Raw genomic sequence first — 23,500 nt, 5'->3', positions numbered from 1 at the left:
CATGCTCTCTTACATTCACCGAAATATGGCAGATCATACTGAATTGGGAATTCCTGAAACTGGCAGATCATACTGCCTTGTGAATTCCTGAAATTGTTAGGTTATATTCATTTGGATATCTATGGCACGAAAAAAAAAAGTTACTTGGGAAAACAAGAATCGGGTTTCATACCGCTGAAATTAATTTTTGGATACACTAATCTTTTTGTAATTAGTCTTTGATACAGTTCACATGATAAAAAGTATAAGAATGTTTAGGACCCGGTGTTCATATTACGATGTTCATTAATGTTACAAGTGACACAATGGAAAAATATGAAATCTTTTACAATTTAATCAAGATGGAACTTTGGAAACGCATCGAATTTATCCATGGTGTCAATGCTGTGTAAACGTGCAGAGTAGTGAAACTTGGCACATTGAGCTTAGTGCTTCTCTGGGTAGATATCAAGGTAATGGGTTTTTCAAACATCTACCTTCTTTTAACAGTACAACAGTGGCACGATCTCAATTTGCTCAGTACCTAATCGACTACAGACCGGATACGATATTCCGACACATCAAACCTTTAACAGAATATATGGGGGCCCCGAGTGGTCTAAAGCGCTCTCCGTTACGGATCACTGCCATCTCACCTCTGTCTGCGGCGGTTCGAGTCTCGGATTCAGCCAGTGTGGGTATGTGAGAAAGCTTACCAGTAGCTTCTCGTGGCTCGGTGGTTCTTTCCGGGTTTTTCCTCCACCATTAATACTGGCCGCCATGTACAGCCTATCGTGTGCTGAACAACGGCGTTAAACCCCACAAGAACAAGAACAGAGTATTTGTGTAGTGTATAAAAGCCCAAAAGCTTAGAAAAGGAAGAGCAAACACGCATGAAAGAAATATTCATTTCATTCTTCAATATATAATGGTAACTATGTAGTTATTATAAAGTTCCAAACTCGGGCGCAGATCTGAAAGACATTCTTCACAAAGATCGCCCGCGAAAGAAGCGATATAAGATTGAAAAACTGGTTGAAATAAAACTGAGTATATGCTCTACTTTTCAAGTGCATTTTATGTGGTTTCTTTCACGCCAAAGTGTGTAGCAGAAAAGGAAAATAAATATCAAATACGGCGGCAATTACCTTGAAAAGACAAATGCGGCAACAATTTTCATCTTGAAAACATTCATTATCCGATCAGCGGATTAGCTTCCACGTGTCCTCTACTAGTGAATATAGTGATAGTTGACTTTGTTCGCGTGATTTTCATGTAGGAGTGTTTTCCATGAATGGTTACTTTTTCAGTGGTATTTAATAAACGTGGTTCGTTCTTATAGTGGAAAGAAATGCTTTGAATCTGACCATCTCCGGTTGAAATGGCAAACAATTCATTTCATTTGCAGCTTTTAAAAATGGAGAAATTGCGCGGCTGTTTACGCTTCGCAGCGCGAGACAGCCACGCCCACCGTTTCTCAGTATGATTTTTAGTTTTGGAATTTTATACCAAGTTCACTTTTTGGGACCAGTTACTAATAGGGTCTGGTTGCTCTGGGTCGTTTCTGAACGATTTAATGAGGACATAGCTTAGCATAAGGCACTTCAATGGCGCAATAATAATGCACAAGATATTTGTTTTTGCAAATAAGCATGCTAATAATGTGATAAAACATACGTTATTTTCCCTATTCTACTAATTGATAAGAATCAGCGTAATCGTTGGTACAAAGGCAAAGAAACCTCATCATACTGGTTATATCACTTCGAATTTCCTTGTCTCGGAACCGCAGTGGTTCAGTGGTTAATCTGTAATACTAGCGATGTAATACAATGACATCATTCAAATGCTTGTTACCAATTTTATTCCATAGAAGCGCAAATTGGACATCAACCTGAGAAAACCGACCATACACAAAATAAGTAGCAGCAAATCCACGAGGTTTTTCTGTTGAATAGTAGAGAACATTTTTGTTTTCAACATACTTTTAAACTTTCCTTAAGAGTATTTAACTGCCAACGTGTACGACACCTTTTCCATGGATAGCATACAGAGCTGCTGAAGGAGAAAAGCGAAGAACTCGGACAAAGCGAAGAATCTTGGCTAGAAGACCATACTCCAATTCACATGTTGCAACCGTGAATCATTTATTTTGGTGGGGGTTAACGCCATTTTCCTCATCTGACAGGCTATACATTGCGACCAGTAAAAAAAACAATCAGGGAATGACGCCTGTGGTTATCACCGACCCACGGGGAGCTATGACAAGCCACCCGAAGTCCCCTTAAATGTAGATCAAATCCGTGAACGCTGAGATATGAATCAATGGCAACACACACCGCTATCATATATCAATCGCCGATTCTGATTCAACTATTCTGGATGGGTTTCTCACTTCGAGAAACAATACAAACGTCCACATCATATATTAAGATGGAAAAAAATGTTATCTTCTTCAATTATGTTTATAAAGGTAAGGTGGAATCAACGTTCCTTGTTCTTCTGTTACAAGCTGTAATTTACGGAACATCCCTTTACGACTCTACCATGGCTCTAAAAATACAGGTAAATATCGTCGAGTGAACGAATTGAAGTTTCTCTGAATTTATTTCAGAATTCAACTGACAAAGACAAACACACAAACAAATGTGTGATTATTTACATAAAATATTTACAGAACACCTTTTCCAAAAATAATGCCCTTCGAAAATTCTCGCTTATAACACACACAAAAAAAAAAAAATATTTGCTTAATCCAATTTTAAACAAAATTAGAATAGTCTAATAATGGGCTAAAACTCTTTCCAAGATGATTACATTAGTTTAACCCCGTGTAAATACGTTTTAGGCAAGTTTTATAATAACTTGTTCTGGCCTTAAAATTCTTTTTTAAAAAAAAAAAAAACAAGGAAAAGAAAGAAATTTTAGATAAATAGGAGAAAACCTGCTTCTCTAAGTACCATAACGTAAAATAACCGCCAACTGAATTAAAAAGGTACATACAATATGAAAGCCAATCTCTAAACTCCAAATTACATTATACGAACTATCAACAGTTTTCATTCATAGCCGTTGTAATATTTATGATACCAAGTAAAAAAAAACATGTTTACTTATTAGTGATTTTCAGTCTTTGTCTAGGTTTTCTGCTCTAAACCTTCTTAAGCTCTGCAGCCTTCAGCGGCGAGCTTTCTCTTATAATAAGTGAAAAGCCATTTCACACATTATATTCAGTTACATAAAAGTTCCACGTTTCAATTCCAAAAATAGCATGCTCCCCAACGAAGCAATCGCTCAAAATGTCAAATCAGTATGGTATACCTGAGGCCAGACTTCACCTCCGTTTACCTTTTCCGTTATCAATACAACAGTAATCACTTTTAATTGAAATGTTTACGTTATCTATTTTAAAATGACGCAGGTTAGGAAGTGATTAACGGACTGTTTCTCCGCGATACTATCACATTTTGAAATAAAATTGATCTAAAAATACCACCACAAAAAAAAAAAACCAATATCAGTCAAGTCTGTTGTAAGATCAATGAGGTTTCTTCACATTGGTCTAACCAAACAATCAAACCATAACTGAGGATGGTAATCCCAATCACCCTTTCCCGTAGGTTTACAAGCATAATGTTGTCGCTGAAAGACATGCCGGAAACGTACGAGGTTTATAAATGTAAAAACACGTGCTTGAGTTTTGAGGAATGCTACGTCTCTGCTTCGAATGGCGATATAACAATGACATCTGCAAAAGCGGACAACACACGGATTATGGGGAATCACCAGGGTTTCAATTTTACTCTACTGGCTGACATGAAGTAATCAGACTCGCAGTAATTACGATACTACACTGTCGTGACATTGTAATGTATCTTTAATGACGTCACATAGTTGCAATCGAATTTCATTATACTCAAGTTGAATTTCAAACTTTTACATTAAATCATACAATTCCAAGACAGACCATTGTTTCAGTGAATATTTCGTCATATGAACCTTGATGGTTCATAAAACGTAATATTCAGTGAGACAAGGGTATACCGTAGTCTTATATGATTTAATGTACAAGTTTGAAATTCAATATCATCTCTTATAATGTTGTACAAGTACTGACCTCAGTTGACGTGAACATAAAGCTCGACGAGTCAGTAAACCTGATAGCGACTGACGTGAAGCAGTCAGTATGAGGTTTTCTGACTCATAAAGCTTTATATTCACGTCAACTGACGTCAAGAACTGTACAACATTATAGGACCCGGACTTGAATTGAAAAACGGGTGTACAATTATTCATATTTAGAACTTGTTAGCTAGAATCTTGTTGACGCTGTCACAGCTGCTGTCGCACATTGAAAGTGATAAAACAAGTCTTGCCAAGATTATACAAGGGAAAGAAAAAGATTACCTATGTTGAGAATGACATAGAATTGACACCAAAAACAAAATGTTTACATGAACTTCTTTTTACAATAAGATTAAAAACATTACAAGCACTGTTACAATCTTTGTTCATCCGAGGACATTAAAGCTGCATTCCATCACATTATACTGCCAAAAGAATGAATATAGGTGTGATACTTTTGAACTATGATGCATAAAAGAAATAAAGAAGAACCCGAATGGGGACTTGTTTTCAGCTCAAACTGTATGGGTAGGAAGAGGACGTGGATGAAGCAGGCCCAGTCGGGTCAAAATTTCCCCTCAAACTTTTATTATTGAGAAAGGTCCCCAGAACTTAGCTTTACGCCACTGTCTGTGTGAGGCAGTTCCCACAATATTCTTCGTCACGCACTCGTATCTCGATTTCAACACACCGGTGATGAAATCTCATGGGATCAAGTAAATAAACACAGCAAGTTCATAATTATCTCTTAAGTGTGGCGGTGTTGCACAAAGGCTCCTATAGGCATGGGATACTGCTTCCCTCTTGCTCCAAATCTGGAGGACACTGCATATTAGAGAGCCACAAGAAAAAAATAGTATATAATGCAATAACACTGTTATAAAAATAGGACAATCTCGTTTTCTTCACGACTTTTGCGAGTTTGTTTTTCGCACTGTACTATCACATTTTCTTTGAACTCTTTGATTACTGCAATAAAACTTTACCAGTTGCTCAACTACCTTATAAAAAAAAACATCAAAAAAAAAATAAAAAAAAAATAACCGAGTATCTGATTAATAAACGGTACCGTGGAATTTTCCGTTCCGGTTCATGCACTCCCTTCAACTTTAGTGTACACTCGTTATCTACCAGTGTTTGTTGCAAGTATCTCCGTGAATTAGTTTTAATCCCAAAGAAACACATCATTAATTAAATTTAAATAAAATTACTTTCGCAAAAATGTAGTCCGTTTTTAAAAAAATATTAAACAAATTAATCAAATATTCCTCGCCGTACAGGTAGATATATCTCGAAAATAAGTTACGCTAACAGCCGTCAAACACTTTTACATTGTAACAAGGCCCACTACGATAAACTTGGAATGTTTCATTTTCATACATTTTGTTCCAAATAGTTATGAATTGCCTAATTTATCAACTTTTGTGACATTAGTCATTTGTAGCGTCAATCGAAACATAGCTAGTCATCCAGTAATGAAAAGTTAGCATAATATTCCTTGGGGGGGGGGGGGGGCTGAAGAAATAGCAGGCAATGAGCCAGTATGTATCCAATGTAAAACCTTTATCCATAAAAGTACAGCAGACCCAATTAGAGGTCATGATAATCACCAGCACGTAGTTCACAATATAGGAACTGCAGGTCTCGTTTTGATAACCAGCATGCATTTGAGCTTTAATATTTTTTTTCAGACCATAAAACAAGATTTTTCTTGAAAAAAGGTCAAGTGAACATCCAAATGGATTTCGCAGGTAAGACCATTGTATAACACTGTTAGGCACCAAAGAAAACTTGCTTGTAATATTAATTTTAAGGACCGAGTGCAGCTTTAATACGTCCAGCAACAACAAAAAGAAAACAAGATAAAAAAGAAAAAAGGCAAGACAAAAGTAATGATAAATGGTGGATTGTCTTTGGCTAGCTAATATTATTTACAAAATTTACAAACTCCACAGGGCAACGTTAAATACTAATTTCTACATTTTTAGTAAACAAAAAAACCCCACCATTATATAAAAAAAACCTGTTCACTAAAAAGAATGTACAGTTGAAGATCTAAAATAACTTCAAGGAACAAGAATGACCTTTTGTACCTGAAAAGTGACCTAAATGCACAATTTCACCAGACATATGGACTGACCAGGAAAACGGTAATAAAAAGTGTACAAATTAATCTTTATATGAAATACCAACAATTTACACATTAGTGGAGGTGCATACAAATAACTGTTGAACATATCCACCAATATTGTTTATTAAATTCTACAGCTTACACTTCTTCTGATATAAACAAGTTTATGAATCATGTGTGCCTAGCGTAATTGGACACCTGAATGCCTTTCATGTCTTCTTTACAGCTTTATTTCTACAGTGCAAGTATGTTGGTAGGTTGAGGTAAGTTGTCCAAATTACGTGACTTGTTTTCATTCACTGGCCTTATGCTCTTATGAAGATTGCCTAATACAGCCATACTGATTAAAAAGAGAAACAAATGTATGGGCAATTTGTAAAAAAAAAATTTCAATGTTGCTTCTACAAAAACACAATTGCATGCAATCCTTAAACACCTCACTGAGCTTTGAGGTGATCTGTTAAAAATAAAAATAAAGTTTCGGCATTAGCCTTCTACAAACATTTAACAAATATCATTACAATTATATATTTACTTAATGTTCATACTTGCATACTAGTTGAGTCCAACACCAAATGACAGTGATGCCATTGCATCAAGCACCAATACTTCAAAGTCAATGTTGTTTGTTCTACTAATAACTCAAAACTGAATGGATCCAGATCAGCCTACATAAAGATTTTGGTCCTAGTACTTTGCATTTGGATTCTACTTATGAATAAATACAGTTAACAAAATCAGAACTACTATGCATGTCCAATACATAAAAAAAAAATTCTTTCCATTCAAGCAACCAAAAGTATGGCATGTTTTCAATGATTTCTGACAATGTCACTATTTATTTAAAAGTAATATTTCTCTTCTTGTTTAAAAACAAAACAAAACAAGAAAAACAAATCTCAAACCACAAGAATCAGAAAAAAGATGCATCTGTAGAAATTAAGTATCATTTCTGAGTACAGAAGAGTGTTCAAAACGAAATAAACCATAAATAGACATCTAGATCAAAATCTGCAAAGACTGAAAATACTTAAAATGCCATCTGTGAAAATAGGTAAAAAAAAAGTAATACTATATCTTGACAATGTTTAGCAAGAACCATTAAAAGGTCAGCATATAAAAGCATGCTCCAAATTGTGGAAGTTTTCATATAAATAAAGATATCCAATTCATGAACATGAATGTGAAAAGTTTCTACATATATCGATGGTACATGTTATTCAACCTGAAACCATTTACATGTATTTCTTTTGAGAATTAAGCGGATGATTGACACCCAAATGACATCTCTTACTAGTATAGTATTGATATAAAAGCCATATACATTCAATATCAGAAATGCTCAAGTCTATATGCAATCCATTGTGATGTGCTGTGGGATGCAAAGTAGCAAATTTAAATGTGTCTGTGACATCTTTGTACATATAAGAAAATTCAAAATCATTAAATAAAGGCAGGAACTGTTAAAATCATATATAAATTCAATTAAGAAACTATCATAAAACTATATACATGTACGATACAAGAAACCAACAATTTCTTACAAAACTGTACAGATTAAGGCAAGAGAATACAGATTTTGTTCAACAAGTATCCACATTTAACTTTGACCTGAATTTACTGCATACCAGGATATATTTAGGTCGGGTCTTGCAGATCTTGGCACAATATAGACTAGGGGGATATTGGGCATACAGGCCCTGCGTCTATACTATGCCTCACACCATCCACCAAAAAAGGAATCTTAAAATTTTAAACTACAAATTCCTGCTTTTCCATAGACATAATTTGGTTTCCCGAATCTCACTCTAAAACATGCAAGAAATTCACAGAAAATGCACAACACTTTTCCATGGCATATTCACTTTTGACATGTACTAACTGATACTGCACTTATATGTTTTTAGTTCTTGCTCTACCTTTAAAATATTTTGCGTTTACCATTCACGTAAACTGATTTTTTATATCTGCTTTTATTTCTTTGAAACAAAGATCAACCAACAAGTATTTTCACAATTTCAAATCCTGATCTTAATCTGCACTCAAGTTTTGCAACTGATTCTATGTAAGATGTCATCAAATGCACACACTTATTTTATTGGCCAATAAATATTATCCCAATGAAACAAGTCAATTAAAAAGAAAATTATTATGGCAAATTTGATCACTCCATACCGAGTGTATCAACCAATCAAGAAGCAGGATATACTGTTATTTGTTAACTTAGTCAAGAGAGATCTAGGTTTTACTAATAAGCAACTGCTTCTTACAGTGGTATTCTTTAAGTACCACATGTCTGTCTCTAATCCTCCACCAATTATCATCTCTGATTTACACTGAGTTATCTATTCGGAATGGAAACAACAAACATCTTTTGTCTGTAATAAGGAGAGCATATGAATGCAGTGTTGTACTTCGTGAATGTTTCAGTCTCTTCTACACTGATGTGCAAAAATAGCAAACCAAAGAACACCTCAACAACAAAAAAAAACTGTCACAAAAGAAAAAAAAATCCAGAAAGAGTATATGAAGCTTATGATGTAAAACTCTTCAACTGTCAAAATGTTATTTCCATCCATGTGTGTTGCAGAGTTTGGGTAGAATACAAGTACAGTCATTAAATTACTGCTGTACTTCACAACTTCCTTCACGAAATCTCTGCTTTAAGTCTTGTACAGCATAGTTATAATATAATTTTAAAAAACATACAAGAAAGTACTGCTGTTGATCAGTACTTCTGAAAAGATTTAAAACTCTTGACTACCAAAATGTTATTTTCATTAATCTGCAGTACTACAAAACATCTTTCAAGAAATCCTAGTTTTAAGACTCGCTGACATCAGTTAAACACATTTTTGGCCCAAACACGTAAAATCTGCTCATTTACAGCAGACAGATGATATTTATACACTAAAGCTGAAGTTGCCTAACAACTTAGTCTTGTAGAAAATAAGGGGCACAAAAATGCAAGGTCAAAATACACTCTTCTAATCAATCACTTTAGTCACTGGGAATATCAGTCAATCACTGAAACATTTTAATCTACTGAATTTACATGTGAAGATCAATACATTTCTCAACCAAACTCCAAATAGTTAAGTATTTAAATAAATCAAACAATTTTCAGACACAAAATAAAGCAGATGGTCAAAATACTAATAAACCAAATATACTAACTTATAAGATAAACCAACTTAAAACTGCATGTACCCAGATCTTCCATCACATAATGCACTGGCAGGTCTGGGCTTGTGCAGTTTGTTTAGGAGCAATCTGAAAAACAACTGTATGGGTACATTATGCTATGACAGATCAGGATATCTGTTGTTTGCAGTTTGACTTAGAAGTGAGTATATATGGTAACATTTTTGTTGGATAAGGCCACAAAGTATCACATAACATTAGTTCAAAGTATTACTATGGACAGTGACAAGAAATATGGATACAAAATCAAATAATGAAATGTTTCAAGAAAAACAAACAAATCCTCTAAAATCCAAACGAAACTGCATCCCTCATACTTGTAAAACACATCACTCTTCCCTTTCATATTACAACCATTTTTTTTAGCATACAGCAATAATATTCACATCTTTTTCTTCATTTGTTTTCTTGGGATTTGTTTCTAGTGCATAGACAGACAATAATCATATCACAGCTATATATAACTGAACAATTAGAGAAACACTGCTTGCACCTTTACCTTGATCTTTGTGATCCCTAATATTTTCTATCATCTGTCTTGGACTTGCATAAAGTAAAGAGATGACTGCTGAGATGCAATTTCCAGGTACAATATTTAATTTAAGATAAGGTTGATTCTGAACAGCCAAAAATTAAAATGATTGTACATGTATTTTTCATTCAATGTTCTTCTGTACATGTATTTATCATTCAATGTTCTGGGTCAAACTATTAAGTTTGAAAAGTATTTTCTTCAATTTCACAAAATAAATGAATTCTGAAGACGGTAATGTCTCACCTACTTCACTGAGGCATATTCCAAAAACCCAGTTAAATCAATGGAGAATGAAAAGTAACCCTGTGACCTCCTTTGGCTTGCAATTGAAAGTTGCATCCACAATATACTGATAAAGTTTTATGACTGTGCTTGCAAAAGTGAAAAACATTGGTAAGTGCAATCCGCCATCAGAAAAGTGATAGATATGTTGCACTGATGCTCTGCAGACCAGACAATAATCACCTTACATTTAGCGTTAAGTCCAGCTTGACATGTTAACTGTGTCATAAAAATTAACATGCCTCAGCTTAAGTTGACCTTGAAAGATTTTAATATTCATTGATATTACGTAAGTTGCAAAGCATTCAAATAAAATAAAGTCCTCTGGATTAGTGTGTGTGACTAGGTGTGACTATATGTCAAAAACATCTTTTATCTACAAATTGGAAAGACAAAACATCGTGAAAAATGTTACAATTAATCACATGCAATACAATTTGTCTTGATACACAAAAACTGCAAAGACTGTTGTCATGCTAAAAAGGATGACATTTTAGCACAGAAGACTATATGGTATTAATACACATTTCATTACAGTTCTCCAATTATCAAAAAACAAACCTTTACAACTCCTCCACTTGTAACATGTAGAATAAAAAAGTCATGACCTAAATGTCATATGCAAAAATCCAAAATTTGTCTATTAAGCTTTGTGCAATGGTTCACAAGTCAAATGAAAAATGGCTGAAAAATATCTTTATCAATTTGATTTACACAAGATTCCTGCCATCCTCTTATTTTTGAGGCTGGTTGGACACTGAGAAACACATCTGATGATCTCTGGAAAATGGTAACACTTTCCTTGCACTTGTTGCCGTATATTACATTCTATCAATATTCTGAACTAGTGACCCACACACAAGAAAATAACACAAGCAAGCTTCTAAGAAATAAGTTTCCTGACAACTTATACCAACATATAATGAAATACATTTACAGTTTTAAATATATTTCTCAACTGCAGTTACAGTTGGTGATTTAATTTTGTCCATCCTTTTTTAATGGAAAAGGACCAAATAAACTTCCATAGAAATTCATGTTCACTTGTAACGTGTACTCACCATTTTCCACTCATGAATGAATAGTATTCACTGAAGTACACCCAATTACAAAGTGAAATCTCTAGATTTACAGGTGAGTCATGCTTGAGATATAATGTACTGTTGGGTAACAGGCTTGATTATGTCCAAAGATATTGCCACCTGCAGTAAGTTTCTTTAGGCATTTACCTATAATCCACATTCTGACCCAGTAAAATCTGCTTCTGCTTAATCAAAAGAATAGATGTGTAAACTGTAGCAAGAGTTAACATATAAAACAACAAAAAACCAAACACTCAACAATCTATGGCATTCTGCTCATTAGGAAAGAATTATATTTTCCACCAATGATTCCACTGTTTAAATAATTTCAATGTCTGAATTGAGTTCGCTGGGCTATCGTGAAAAGAATCTTCTATTCCATTTTGAGGTCTGTAAAGGCATTTGATACAAAACTGTTCAAGACTTCCGAGTTTCATTCTTATGAGACATCTGTACTATTTCTCCATTATGATGCATTGGACTAGGTAGATTTTATAAAATTATGGACAAGTCATTAATGTAGTAGTCAAGAGGGCTATATGAAATCAACATCTGGTAACCCAGTCCCAGTGTCAGGTAGACCGTTTACTCTAGAAACATGACATGATACACTCCAGTTCAAATCTGCAAGACTGGCATCATTTTTAAACATGTAAACCTGATTGAGGAAAACTCCTTCAACAGGTACAGTATCAAAAATAGTTATTAAAAAAAGACACCAAAAAATTCCACAAAAAGGAATTTCTTGCCTTCTCTTATTGTTACACCTGTACGCATGATGTTTGGCCCTTGTCTAAAATCTCAAAAAGTGTTCACATCATGTGAAAATGATTTCCTTCTTCTTCTTGATAATGATTCATGACTCAAATTAAAACATTTAACTTAACATATCCTAGTGATTTAGGACATGCTTGATGGACAACGTAAACAATCTTCATACATGATCACAATATTGTTTGGAATGTTCCAGTGAAGACTTCATGTTAATCAAAGAAGGACAATGGAAGGTAAAGGAGTATTTCAATTTTTTTGTTGTTGCATGTCACAAGGACACCATTTCCACTGAGGTCTTAATTCTTTGAAATTCAAAAGCAACTAAATGTAAGGTAAGGAATGTTTCAATGAAAAAGTTAATATCACTAGCTATACAGACTTGCTCAATGGCAAATTTGCAAACTACATGTTGGTGGTTGGGGACACCATTTTTGATCTTGACTGGGATATGCAGATGTATGTTTGTGTCCAGTAGGATAACCATACTCATAGTGATATGGGAATTACAGAAACATTTTTGATGAAAATTAGATTAAAGATACTCAACAATATGTATCTTCTGCTGCATCAGCTAATCTAGACTTTGATTAATGAGCAGACTAGGTGTTTTGCTTTACAATGTCTTCCACACCAATAGAATTGCATCTTTGATGAAGGAAAGCACTCTCTTTAGCCATTTCCTATAAAATACACATTTCTGAAAATGGATGAATAAATCCAGCAACCTGTAAACATTCTGCCTTTGGCATGATTAGAATCATTAACAGCATTCAATACATAATCACCTGTCAATATTTACAAACACAATTGATGAGCCTGGGTGAAACTTCTCTATGTGAGGCTGAACTTCTCCTATTTTTAATGGAATGATTTTAGGGCAATATGGACATTTGAAAATTGGCAAGTCAAAATTCATGGTTTGCTGCTGTTGCTGTAATTGTTTGTCTGGTTGCTTCTGTTGCTGCGAGGCCACAGGTTGTTGAGGCCTTGGTGGATGAGTCTGTTGTCTTTGTACTCCTGACATTGATCCTCTCATGACTGGGCTTCTGGGTGTAACTGCTGGCTGTGATGGTTGTCGAATGTTGTCAGTTCTTGAAGGAGGTCCGGCAGGAAATCCCTGCTGCATGAATTGATGAGGATACCCAGGACCTATCTGTGAGTAAACTGGTTGACCAGACATCCTATTCTGTACAAACATTTGCTGGGAATTCATGTTCTGCATTGGAATCATGCTACTGTTAGGCATTCTACCGACAGGTACCACTGATGGAGATGGTAAACTTGGGGCAATAGGCCTGTAAGTGACATTAGCTATTGGTGGCCTGGGTGGATTTGGTTTAAGATTAAATATTTTGAAGGCATCTGGGTTAAGGTCTTCTGTCTCTGCACTGCTAGATTTGGTCTGCAGAACTGGTTTTGGTGAGTGAGAGGTAAACTGTTGGTTCACACCTGATATTCCTGAGTGTCCGGACCGGACTGCTTTAGAAAGATCCAATGGGCCACTTTCACCAGATGCAACTGTGTTGATAATTGCTTTTGGAGGTACTGATGCTGGTCTTGGGATTGTAGGTATGTTCAGAACAGTTGTCCTTGTATTGACAACAGAAAAATCAGTATCAGATGTATCAAACAAAGAGGACTGGATCGGCCTAGGTCCAGTACTTGGTGTTGTGGTTACTGAAGAAACTGTCTGCCGCCTATGAAGCTTGTCTGTCATTGGAAAAGGCATGCTTTTCACTGCGGATGTTGGCACAGTGCCTGCTATTTGATGTGTATTTGCCATCCCAGAATCCATATTAGGTGTGAATACTACTTGTGAGGAAACTACTGAAGGTGACATGGCTTTGTCTCTTGGCATCCTCGTCACTTGGTCGTATCTTATTAGGGGAGGTGGCCCTCTAATAAGTGGAGGAGGTCCATGCTGCTTCTGTAATGCATTTCCTACTGATGACATGTTTACAAACCCTGGATCTGGTTGTCTTGAATCTAGAGGCCTTTGGTTTGCATATACATTCAAATTTCCTTTCAGTCCAACTGCTGATTCTACATGTGACACATGCATTGGTTTCCTTTTCCTTGCCCCTGACAAAACAGGTGGTACACCAGATGGTCTAATCGATGTCTGAGGCACTGGTCGTGGTTGAGATACCTTGCCTTCTCCAAGAACTATTACATCTTCTTCAAGAGATGAGCTGACTTGTGATGACTGAGGGCTTATGGCAGTGGCTGATGGGTGGGAAAGTTTCTGTTGGTTGGTTTTTGAAGCAGTGCGAGACTGAGACTTCTCTTTTATCAAGGAAGGTACTCTGATGAACAAATTCTCCTCTATAGCAACTGAGAGCATGGCATCTGCAGTGTTTTTCTGGTGATCTTGCCGAATGTGATTAAACACAGTTTCTTCATCCTTTCCTTTGTACCTCTTGCAGTGTGGGCACACATACACAAAGACTTCACTGTGCATCACCTCAAAATGTTCGTAGATCATTTCCAGACTTGGCATGTGAGTATTACATTTCAAACACATATAAATGTCTTTATCTAACATGTAACTATCACCAACTTTACTGGAATCTCCAAGTGGAATTTCCAAAGTTTGTAGGATCTTCTTTGCCTCCTCTGAAAGAGCAACAGGAGGATTGGGATTGTTTGTGGGATGATTTTCTTTGATGTGATCATGAATCTGAATCTCTGTCTCCCCCTCCATATCTCTACAAAATGGACACTGAAATAACTTGGGAATGTCAGTATGTCCTTTCAAATGAACAACTAAAGTTGCCAGGAGTGGTGCATGTACATTGCACTTTGAACACTTGTATGTTGTTCCTTTTCTCTGATCATCTTTCTTAACATGCTTCTCAGCTTTTCGGTATGGCACAGATAATGGTATCTCTACTGGCACACTATTCGCAACAAATACACCTTGAACATTGCTGACTTGAACCTGTGCAGGTGGTACATCTAAAGCATTTGATTGAATTTTCTGTAATTCAGTCATGGCACTTAGTTGTGGTTCTTCTTGGAAAGAATTAGGTTGGTCTTTCAAACTCACCACCTCTACAATTTTTAAATGCATTTCAGATTCATTACTCTCTCCCAGTGTCCCACTTGTCTCTGTGTGTACTGGAGTGATGCTGAAAAAAAAAGATATTAGCATTAACATTGTAGACAGAAACGGGAAGAGAAACATAGATCTTGCATGATTGCATTTAAAAAAATGGCAAAAATATTTTTTAAAGCTTAAAATAATATTAGGTAAATAATATATGGGTATACGTTGAACAAGAAACATTGTAACTAACTTATTTGTTCCACAACTTGATTTCTATGGGTTTATTAGCTAATAAAATTCCCTTATGTGCAAGCTAACCTGCTATGCATTTAATGGCAAAAATGGATATAAAGCAAAACTCTTAAAAATCCAAGTTCGATCACTTGAATAATGGCAGACATTTCCTTACATTTTAAAGTACCATACATCTCAAATGATATTTTGCTACTCCACTCTTTGTGGTGATGCAATGAATTCCCTCTAAGTTAGCTCACCATCTTAAGAACCACTGTGAAGGGACATGTAACTACATGTAGGAATGCATCACCATGACTACACAGGTATGTTGCATATGTTTAGATGTTAGCAAAATTAAACTGAATAGTAATGCAAGAACTCGTGGCATACAAGCAATTTTTAATCAGATACAAAAAGAAGAATCCTCTTTATATCAACTATATGTTCAGCCAACAAAAAAAACAATTTCAGAAGACTTATGTGAATTCAATGTATGTGAGTGTAGACAAGGTTGGGCTGCTTCTGTCCAGGTCTTTCATTTGCTTCCATTGCTGCTATCAAAGCTCTGTGCATGACCAATTCAGTTTAACCACTGTATTAATATCAAAGTAACCTGAATGAACGCATCAAATTGATGGACAATAACTTTTAGGTTCTCTCTGAAAAGCATAAATCTATCCTGCTGTTACAGTCAATTTAACAGGGTTACTGCAGACTCAACAAAAACAAGTTCCATTACCCTTCCAAAACTTTTCCATGGCCATTTCAGAAAACTTAAGGACCAAATATAGTGCACTGTCAAATAAAATTCATTGTCATGTTCAAAACAAATCTTTTTAATCAGTGCTCAATGCTCTCAATTATAATATTTTTTAACTCCCCAGCCAGAAATTTCATGATTTTTAAAGGCCCTTGAAACATTTTTTAAATTTCATAGTCTGATATGACCAATAAAATTCCAAGTGATAAGAATAAACAAAATGTTAAATTGTTTGTGGTGTGTACGTCAAATTGTATTTATTTTTCTGCCCACTTACCCCCTCCCCCAAGCAGTATCGACAATTGTCTTATTTGACTTTATGACAAAATATTTTTGGTAAAAATATGTCTTCCATCCTCTTTCCTCAACTGCTCCGGGGGCCTAGTGGTTAGAGCATCTGCCTCGGATGTGGGAGGTCATGGGTTCGATCCTCAGCCACGTCATACCAAAGACTTACAAAAATGGTACTAACAGCTGCCTCAAATGGTGCTCAGCATTAAGAGGTTAGTGTTAGGACTGGTCAGCCTGGTGTCAGGATAATGTGACTGGGTGTGACATCATGCTACATGTCTGCAGCATGATACCTCTTCACTAGACATCACTATAAACTGCCACACTGCAGAAATCGTAGTGATATGACTTAAAAATTGTTAAAGCTACATTAAAAATCCAAATCTCACACACACTTTTTCTTCAAGCTGATAATAATAAAAAAACAGTTTCTAAGAAGACAAGAGAGAAGGAAAAAAACATATACTAAAGAAGATGAAAAACCATCAACATTAAGTGAATGAATTTCTTGATGCATTTTTTTGGTACAAACTGGGGTATGAAAAAAATGTCAAGTTAACAGGGCAAACATATGATATCATATTTTTGTTATAAACAGCAACCATATTTTTTTAAATATCCAATATCCAGTACTGTTGATAGTTTATAGTGGGATTAAGTTATCATGAAAATGCAAATACATATCTGGGATGTCTTTGGCAGTCACCACTATTATCTTACTTCAATGCCCTTTGTCTCTTAAAGGAATCAAATGTCTGAGCAATTTCCAATTTCATCTGATGCAGTTTAGCTGATAATAAAACTACTATTTCTTTGCATTCTTTTCTTTACATCTTGATACAGTGTGCACCAACTTTTCAGTTGCCATTCTTGAATCTTTATCATTCATCAGTCATTTCATTCTATTGCTACTGAATCAGATCAAATTTACATTTTCCCACCAACGTTTAAAATACTAAACATCTACTTTTAGCATCAGTTGAGTGTCCTGCAGCTATTTTAAGCAATCTATTTCTCTGTCTCAGGTATCCCATTATTACATAATTACTAAACATGGTTATTGCTAAAATTAACTTGACCATCACCTGACTTCAACTCTAGTTTATATCACATAATTAAAATTAGTTTGACATACCCTTCCTAACCCAACACAAAGCTACATTTCAGTGTCAGCAATGTTACTGGTCAGTATTATTTACTGGTAGCTGAATTTTTAAGAAAGGGGTGGGAAGATAACCTCCAACGGAGTAAAATTGTAAAATTACTCACCGTACAAGTTACTCAGTTGCTGATATACAGCAAAATGTTCGGTAGCTCTGTTAACTACTGGATTAAAGTTAAAATTATGTTGGTTCTGGCTGATAAGGAATGAAGGTAAAAAGAGAAGATAATATGCAATACAAAATGCAACCTTCAAAATGTACTCTATGGGTGAATGACTGAGACAGGCCCTTGTAGCAGAGACAGCCCATACTTCAGGGGCTTTAATTCTCATACATGAAAGTGTGCACATGAGTTTTCATATCAGGTCATATCCAGTCACATTATCCCGATACCAGGCTAACCAGTTCTAATGCTAACCTCTTGATGCTGAGCGGCTAGCATGGCAACTGTTAGCACAATATTTTCAAGTTTTGGTATGAACCCGTAATCTCCCACATCAAGGCGGATGCTCTAACCACTTAGACCACCAAAGAGGTCTCATAAATTTAAAGTTCCTTCTCCAGAAATGATCAATAAGCGCTCTCAATAGTGAGCAAAATCCCTCTAGAGATAGTGAATGTTGAAATATCACAAGGCCTTCAAGGATAGGAAAAGCTGTCTTCCACCTAACACTGGTCCTAAGTGACATAACTGGGCAAAGGAGTCTTGTCCTAATCATCCCCATCACAGATGAGTCTCATACTGAGAAACCTAATCGGAGATAGCAGTATTGAAGGAAGTTAGTTTTTTTCAAGAAGAACTTGCTGTCATCAGTGGGAAAGTCACAAACTGCCAATGAACCATAAACATCCCCCTTCTATAGAGATGGCATTAAGTTTATTTTTTGGTGATGAAGCTAGAGCTACAAGAAAAATAGTTTTAAGTGCAAACATTTTCAAATGAAGTCTCACTCAAAGGCTCCTAATGAGGTTTTGTCAAGGTCTATAACACGAGATTCTATCTTGGCATCAAGAAACATGGTATTAGTCTGTACTGATTGAAGAACATCATAATATCGGTTAAGTGAGAATCTAATCCAATGGACAAGCCCTTGGAGAATGTATGATTTATGAATGTCCAGTGGGATCAGGGAAAAAGAGAACACACAATCCCAACTCAGGCTTAATAAGTAAAATGCAGAGGCTCTTTGTTCCAGGACTGGCAAGACATAAAACAGTAGCTTGTTGTTCAGCATTGAGAAAAACATGTCCACTACTGGTTGTCCCCATAGATACTGAAAGTGTGCAGCCAAATCTCCCATCACTCTGATGAAGACCCTGGGTGCCAAGGCTAGACTAATCATCCATAGCTTCTGATCATTTTTCAGTACCAGAAATATTTGAGAGAGGAAGACTGGTGAATGGATATTTTTAACCCTTATGACTGTGTTCTCCCAAAGAAAGGTGTCCTGGAGAGAAGATAGAATTCTGTAATTTGCAGACATAAGCCCACGTTTGCTGTGGAAAGGATCCATCAATCTTTCATGATTCTTGACCACACCTTTGAAAGGTGGCTTTATCAAGCACCTATTCATATCAAAGAATGAGGGATGCACTGCAGGAGAGGTATAGCATCCCAAGGTCAAAAGTAAAATAGTAGATTTCCTTGCCTTGCCCTTGACTCCCAACTTGTCCATCTCAAGTACAATTCTTGCAGTGTGGAGTTTACTATTTTACTGTTGTAGTTGGGTACCCTACTTTTTGGAAGATGGTCTGCACCATGGCTCAATCAGAATGTGTTCACTTAGTGCCTTGTTCTGACTTGTCAGTAACTGAATCAATATACCTATGTCTATGGTCCTTCAAGTCCTGGATGAAATACATGGTTCCCATGCTTTTCTAAAGACAAATTTCCAGGGTTTTTTGAAGGCGGAAATAACTTTTTTCAAGGTTCACATATGACTATAACTGAATGGAATTAAAGAATGTTTTAGATTATTTCTCTTTCAAGGCTCTCCAAAAACATCGAAGTGAGAAAAGATGATCATGTACAAAACCACAAAATGTATCATGCAAAATAAGTTTGGTTATATTCCTATAAATTGGCATGTAAAGTCATTTCGATGTACAGAATAAAATTCTAACTTTATTTTGCTGCATTATGTTAAGTGGGAACAACATAATGAACATAAATTGTTTTGTTTCCTTTCAAACGTTTAATCTAAAGAATTCTATAGCAATATATATATATATATATATATATATATATATATATATGAATCTCATAAAATATCATTTCCTATTACAGTATATAAAAAAAACAATAAACGCAAAAAATTGTAATCATGTCTTGTAATGAAAAGAGTTAAATCCTGAATTTTTCTGTGCCAATAAAATCCTAAATAAGATTTTTTAAACAACCTAATCTCCTTAAGACAATATGGTTAAAGATCCATCATTTAAAAAACATTTTCAAAAGTGTTGGTTTAAATTTTGATGAAAAAACCTTAAACATTATACACTGTTGTATAAACAAGGACTGGATTTTCTGTAAAATCAACTTGTCTTCTTGTAATTTGTTAAACCAGTCCCCAAACCCATATTGATACAGGCGCTCACATCGATTTTTTAATATAAATAATAATGGGTGACAAGTTCTCATTTCAGCTCTGTGATTCGACAATTTGGACTACAAATTTGGCTTAAAACGAATAGCAGTCCGTTATCTAATCAGTTTCCTCCGAATATTCCCCCATTTTTTTTCTTCTTCATATTTTGACATTTAGGCTGGGGTGTTGGGTCATTGAAACTGCATATAAAAAATTAGGAATTTGCCGCCACCGTGCAGTAGCGACATATGGTAGTTGCTTACCAGCAGGGCTTGACAATTTAAACTTAGTTATATCGACTCATACCTGCATGAAATCGATAGGAAAATGGTTTATTTTCTCAGAAATGGCAAATATTATAATCGTTATGTCATTAATCTGCTGACAGACAAGACGAAACTACGGAGTAGATGAAACCTGACCCATTACTCACCATTGCATTACTAGTCACATGACTTCACAAATCTCAAATGACGACTTTGGAAGTCCAATAGTCATGTGATATCAACAACAAACTCCTTTATAATGTTGTTGTACAGAAATTCAATTGTATGAAATGAAAGTCAGATACTTTTTGTAAAAACCAGCAATCTGGCCAGTCTGATCTATCAAGCAGAGAGCACATGTCAACATGATAGTCACGTGATACAACTCCAGAAGTTGTTCTCGGAATATATAAATATGGATAATTTTGTGTTCTTTCATTTTATATATTATTAAAGTTTAACTCTATAACATTTTAAAACGTGGGTTGTTAGATTTATGTACTCATGCAACTAGCAATGCAAATTGCGAGTACCAGGTCACATTTCATCAACGACGTAGTTTTATCATGTCTTTCAGCAGATTAAAGACATAACTATTGTAATACTCACAATTTCTGGAAAGATAAGTAATGTTCATATCGATTTCATGCATGTATCAATTGATCTAACAACATTTAAAGTTTGCTAGGCCATCCAGTAAGTGGCTATGCTTTGCCACCACCATGTTGGCCTCTTGTGATGCTGGACTGGTTTTCATTCCATCTATGTAAGAAAAGATATGGATATTGAGCGGACTTTAAAAATAAGTCTACTAGATGAATCTAATCAACTGGGGATTTGGATTGACTCAGCGTATGTTTATTGCAAGCAACTAAATGATCCATACTGGACCCTCCGATTATTCTGCTTAGAACTCGACAAATTTAACTCACTATCAGTTTAGTTATGACTCAATTACATGATTGTTTCAGGTGTCAAGTGGTGGCAGAAAATTCCCGGGTTTTCCCCTGACTTTCATCAATATTTGTGAAATTCAAGGACTTTTCACAGTTGGGAAAATTTGTATCATTTCTCATGACTTTCTGCCAATTTCCCAGTAGCGTTGGAACCCTGGAAATAAGAATGAGGCCACTGGCACCAAGTCTGATCACAGAGGAGTGAAAAAGCAATAGCAGTTCTGGATTAGCCATTGTACAAAATGTTTTTTTTTTTTATGGTAGAAACTATTTTTGTGTTACTAGTCTAAAGGCTTTGGGCATCTATCAGGGGAAAGAAGGTGGAGTACTTCATTTACAACTATGTTAACAGACCAAAACCTTTCCTCTTGGACCACCTAAGATGCTTAGCAGAAGGATTTTGTGATCATAGTAGGGGAGGGTAATCAGTAAATTCCTACAAATCAACATGTACAATGAAGGATAAGGTATTATCATCATTGAATTCTGAATCTCAGTGGGATACAGCAGTATCTTATCTTGAATGAACCCTCTGTGGTGAAGTCACAGAAGTAGGGACATGGATGTCCTCTGACTCCTCATGAGAACTGGTTGAACTGTCCCTAAAAGCCACATTTCTGAAAGGCAAAAACTTTTCTCGTCCTTCCTAGACCTTTAAGGAGAGGGTGGACTAACCCTGTCCTTCTGTGATGACCCATCCTTAGTAATATTTAGTGGTTTTCAACGGTTAACACTCACACTTGCAGGGGCCATGTAGATTACATCCAAAGTGGAATGGATGATCTCTTCTTTCAAAAAGGGAATTTCCACATTTCCACATTGAAAGGCTTGAAAGTAAAATGGGACAGGAGGGGGTGGCATCAGTCCAATCTCCTTTCTCAGTAGTATGCATACATTTAGGTGCTGTCCATGTATGTTTAATGCAGACCTCCAATTTCATGCACAGATTTGGCAAAAGTTCTTGATGACTATTTGGTCTGTATTGCAACCAGTAACCAGTATCATGACCGTTGACCAAAGCCTTGTGACATGTGACTGACAAATGACCTGCACACTGCCTGACCTTGTGGGCCTGGAAAATGCTGAACCCTCAACCCCACACCAGTTAAGAAACTCCATATGAGGGCCCAAGTCTTTCATTATGCCTTTGATGTCACCTGCTTGTAGCCCTTACAATAAATGTTGCACTCTTCTTAGAAAAGAAGCTGTCTTGGTTGGAAATGGTGCTGCTCTTCCCTCTTTTATTCAAGATAGTAACCTCATATCCACGAAGATGTTGCCATATCCTCCAAGTTTCAGCAGTAGTTATCACCAGGAAAAGTGCTATTTCTTCTTGTTTTATTTTGGGATATGCATTTGATCCGAATCTTGGTATGAACAGCTTTGGGGGGAGGGGGAGATACACTTCATCTTTTCTCCTCTTATAAGTATGCTTTGAAAAAGGCAAATATACTGTCAGACCAAACAGTGAAAAAATGGACACTCATCCAATAGTCTATTTTTATATACATTGTACACCAAGGACATGTGGTTTTATCTCATTGGGCTTTCTTATACCCTCACTTTCCCACACTTAACATCTGAAAGGAAATTTTTCAACAAGTTCTTTTTACAACAAAAACAATTTATAATATATAATTGCAAGGGCTGCATCAATCTTAAAACTGAATTGTAAATGAAAAGAGTTTATTTTCATACTAAACACATGATAAACAAAGAATGTCGTCAATGACTTGTACTAATGTCGCAAGCATTAAGCAGGAACATGTAATCACCAGAATAAATAAATATATTAACAATGCATACTGTATTAAATGACTTGTGACTTTCATTATAGGGCCCCAAATGAGGTAAACAATACAGCTATAAATGATTGTGAACAAAGACCAAGTTTCATCCCTTCATTTCAAATAGTTCTCCCACTGTAAAACTGAAATAAAAGTGACTAATGGACACCAACACAGAACACAAAAAATTCAAGCACACTAGCAAAAGAAATATCTGATGATTTTGTTTCCATAAGTAACAAATATTTGTGAAATCAAATCCACTGCAAAACAGTCTTCTAAACTGGATAT

General features: G+C 35.7%; 1 protein-coding gene across 2 annotated transcripts in view; it reads right to left on the bottom strand.

Moving 5' to 3' along the window:
• Positions 1 to 2,567: 2,567 nt before the first annotated feature.
• LOC149775415 (uncharacterized) overlaps positions 2,568 to 23,500 on the bottom strand; it is a 40,975-nt gene continuing 20,042 nt past the window's right edge. For both annotated transcript variants that reach the window (XM_089943663.1, XM_089943662.1), the window contains exon 3: positions 2,568 to 15,243. In XM_089943663.1, coding sequence (XP_089799789.1) covers positions 12,894 to 15,243 — 2,350 coding nt within the window. In that variant the 3' untranslated portion in view covers positions 2,568 to 12,893. The remainder of the gene's footprint in view (positions 15,244 to 23,500) is intronic.

Source organism: Sinohyriopsis cumingii, chromosome 19, assembly GCF_028554795.1.
Source record: "Sinohyriopsis cumingii isolate HCF-2022 chromosome 19, ASM2855479v2, whole genome shotgun sequence".
In the NCBI taxonomy this organism is placed as follows: Eukaryota; Metazoa; Mollusca; class Bivalvia; order Unionida; family Unionidae; genus Sinohyriopsis; species Sinohyriopsis cumingii.
Note: the sequence above shows the minus strand (reverse complement) of the source record. Positions and strands in the feature narration are given on the sequence as shown.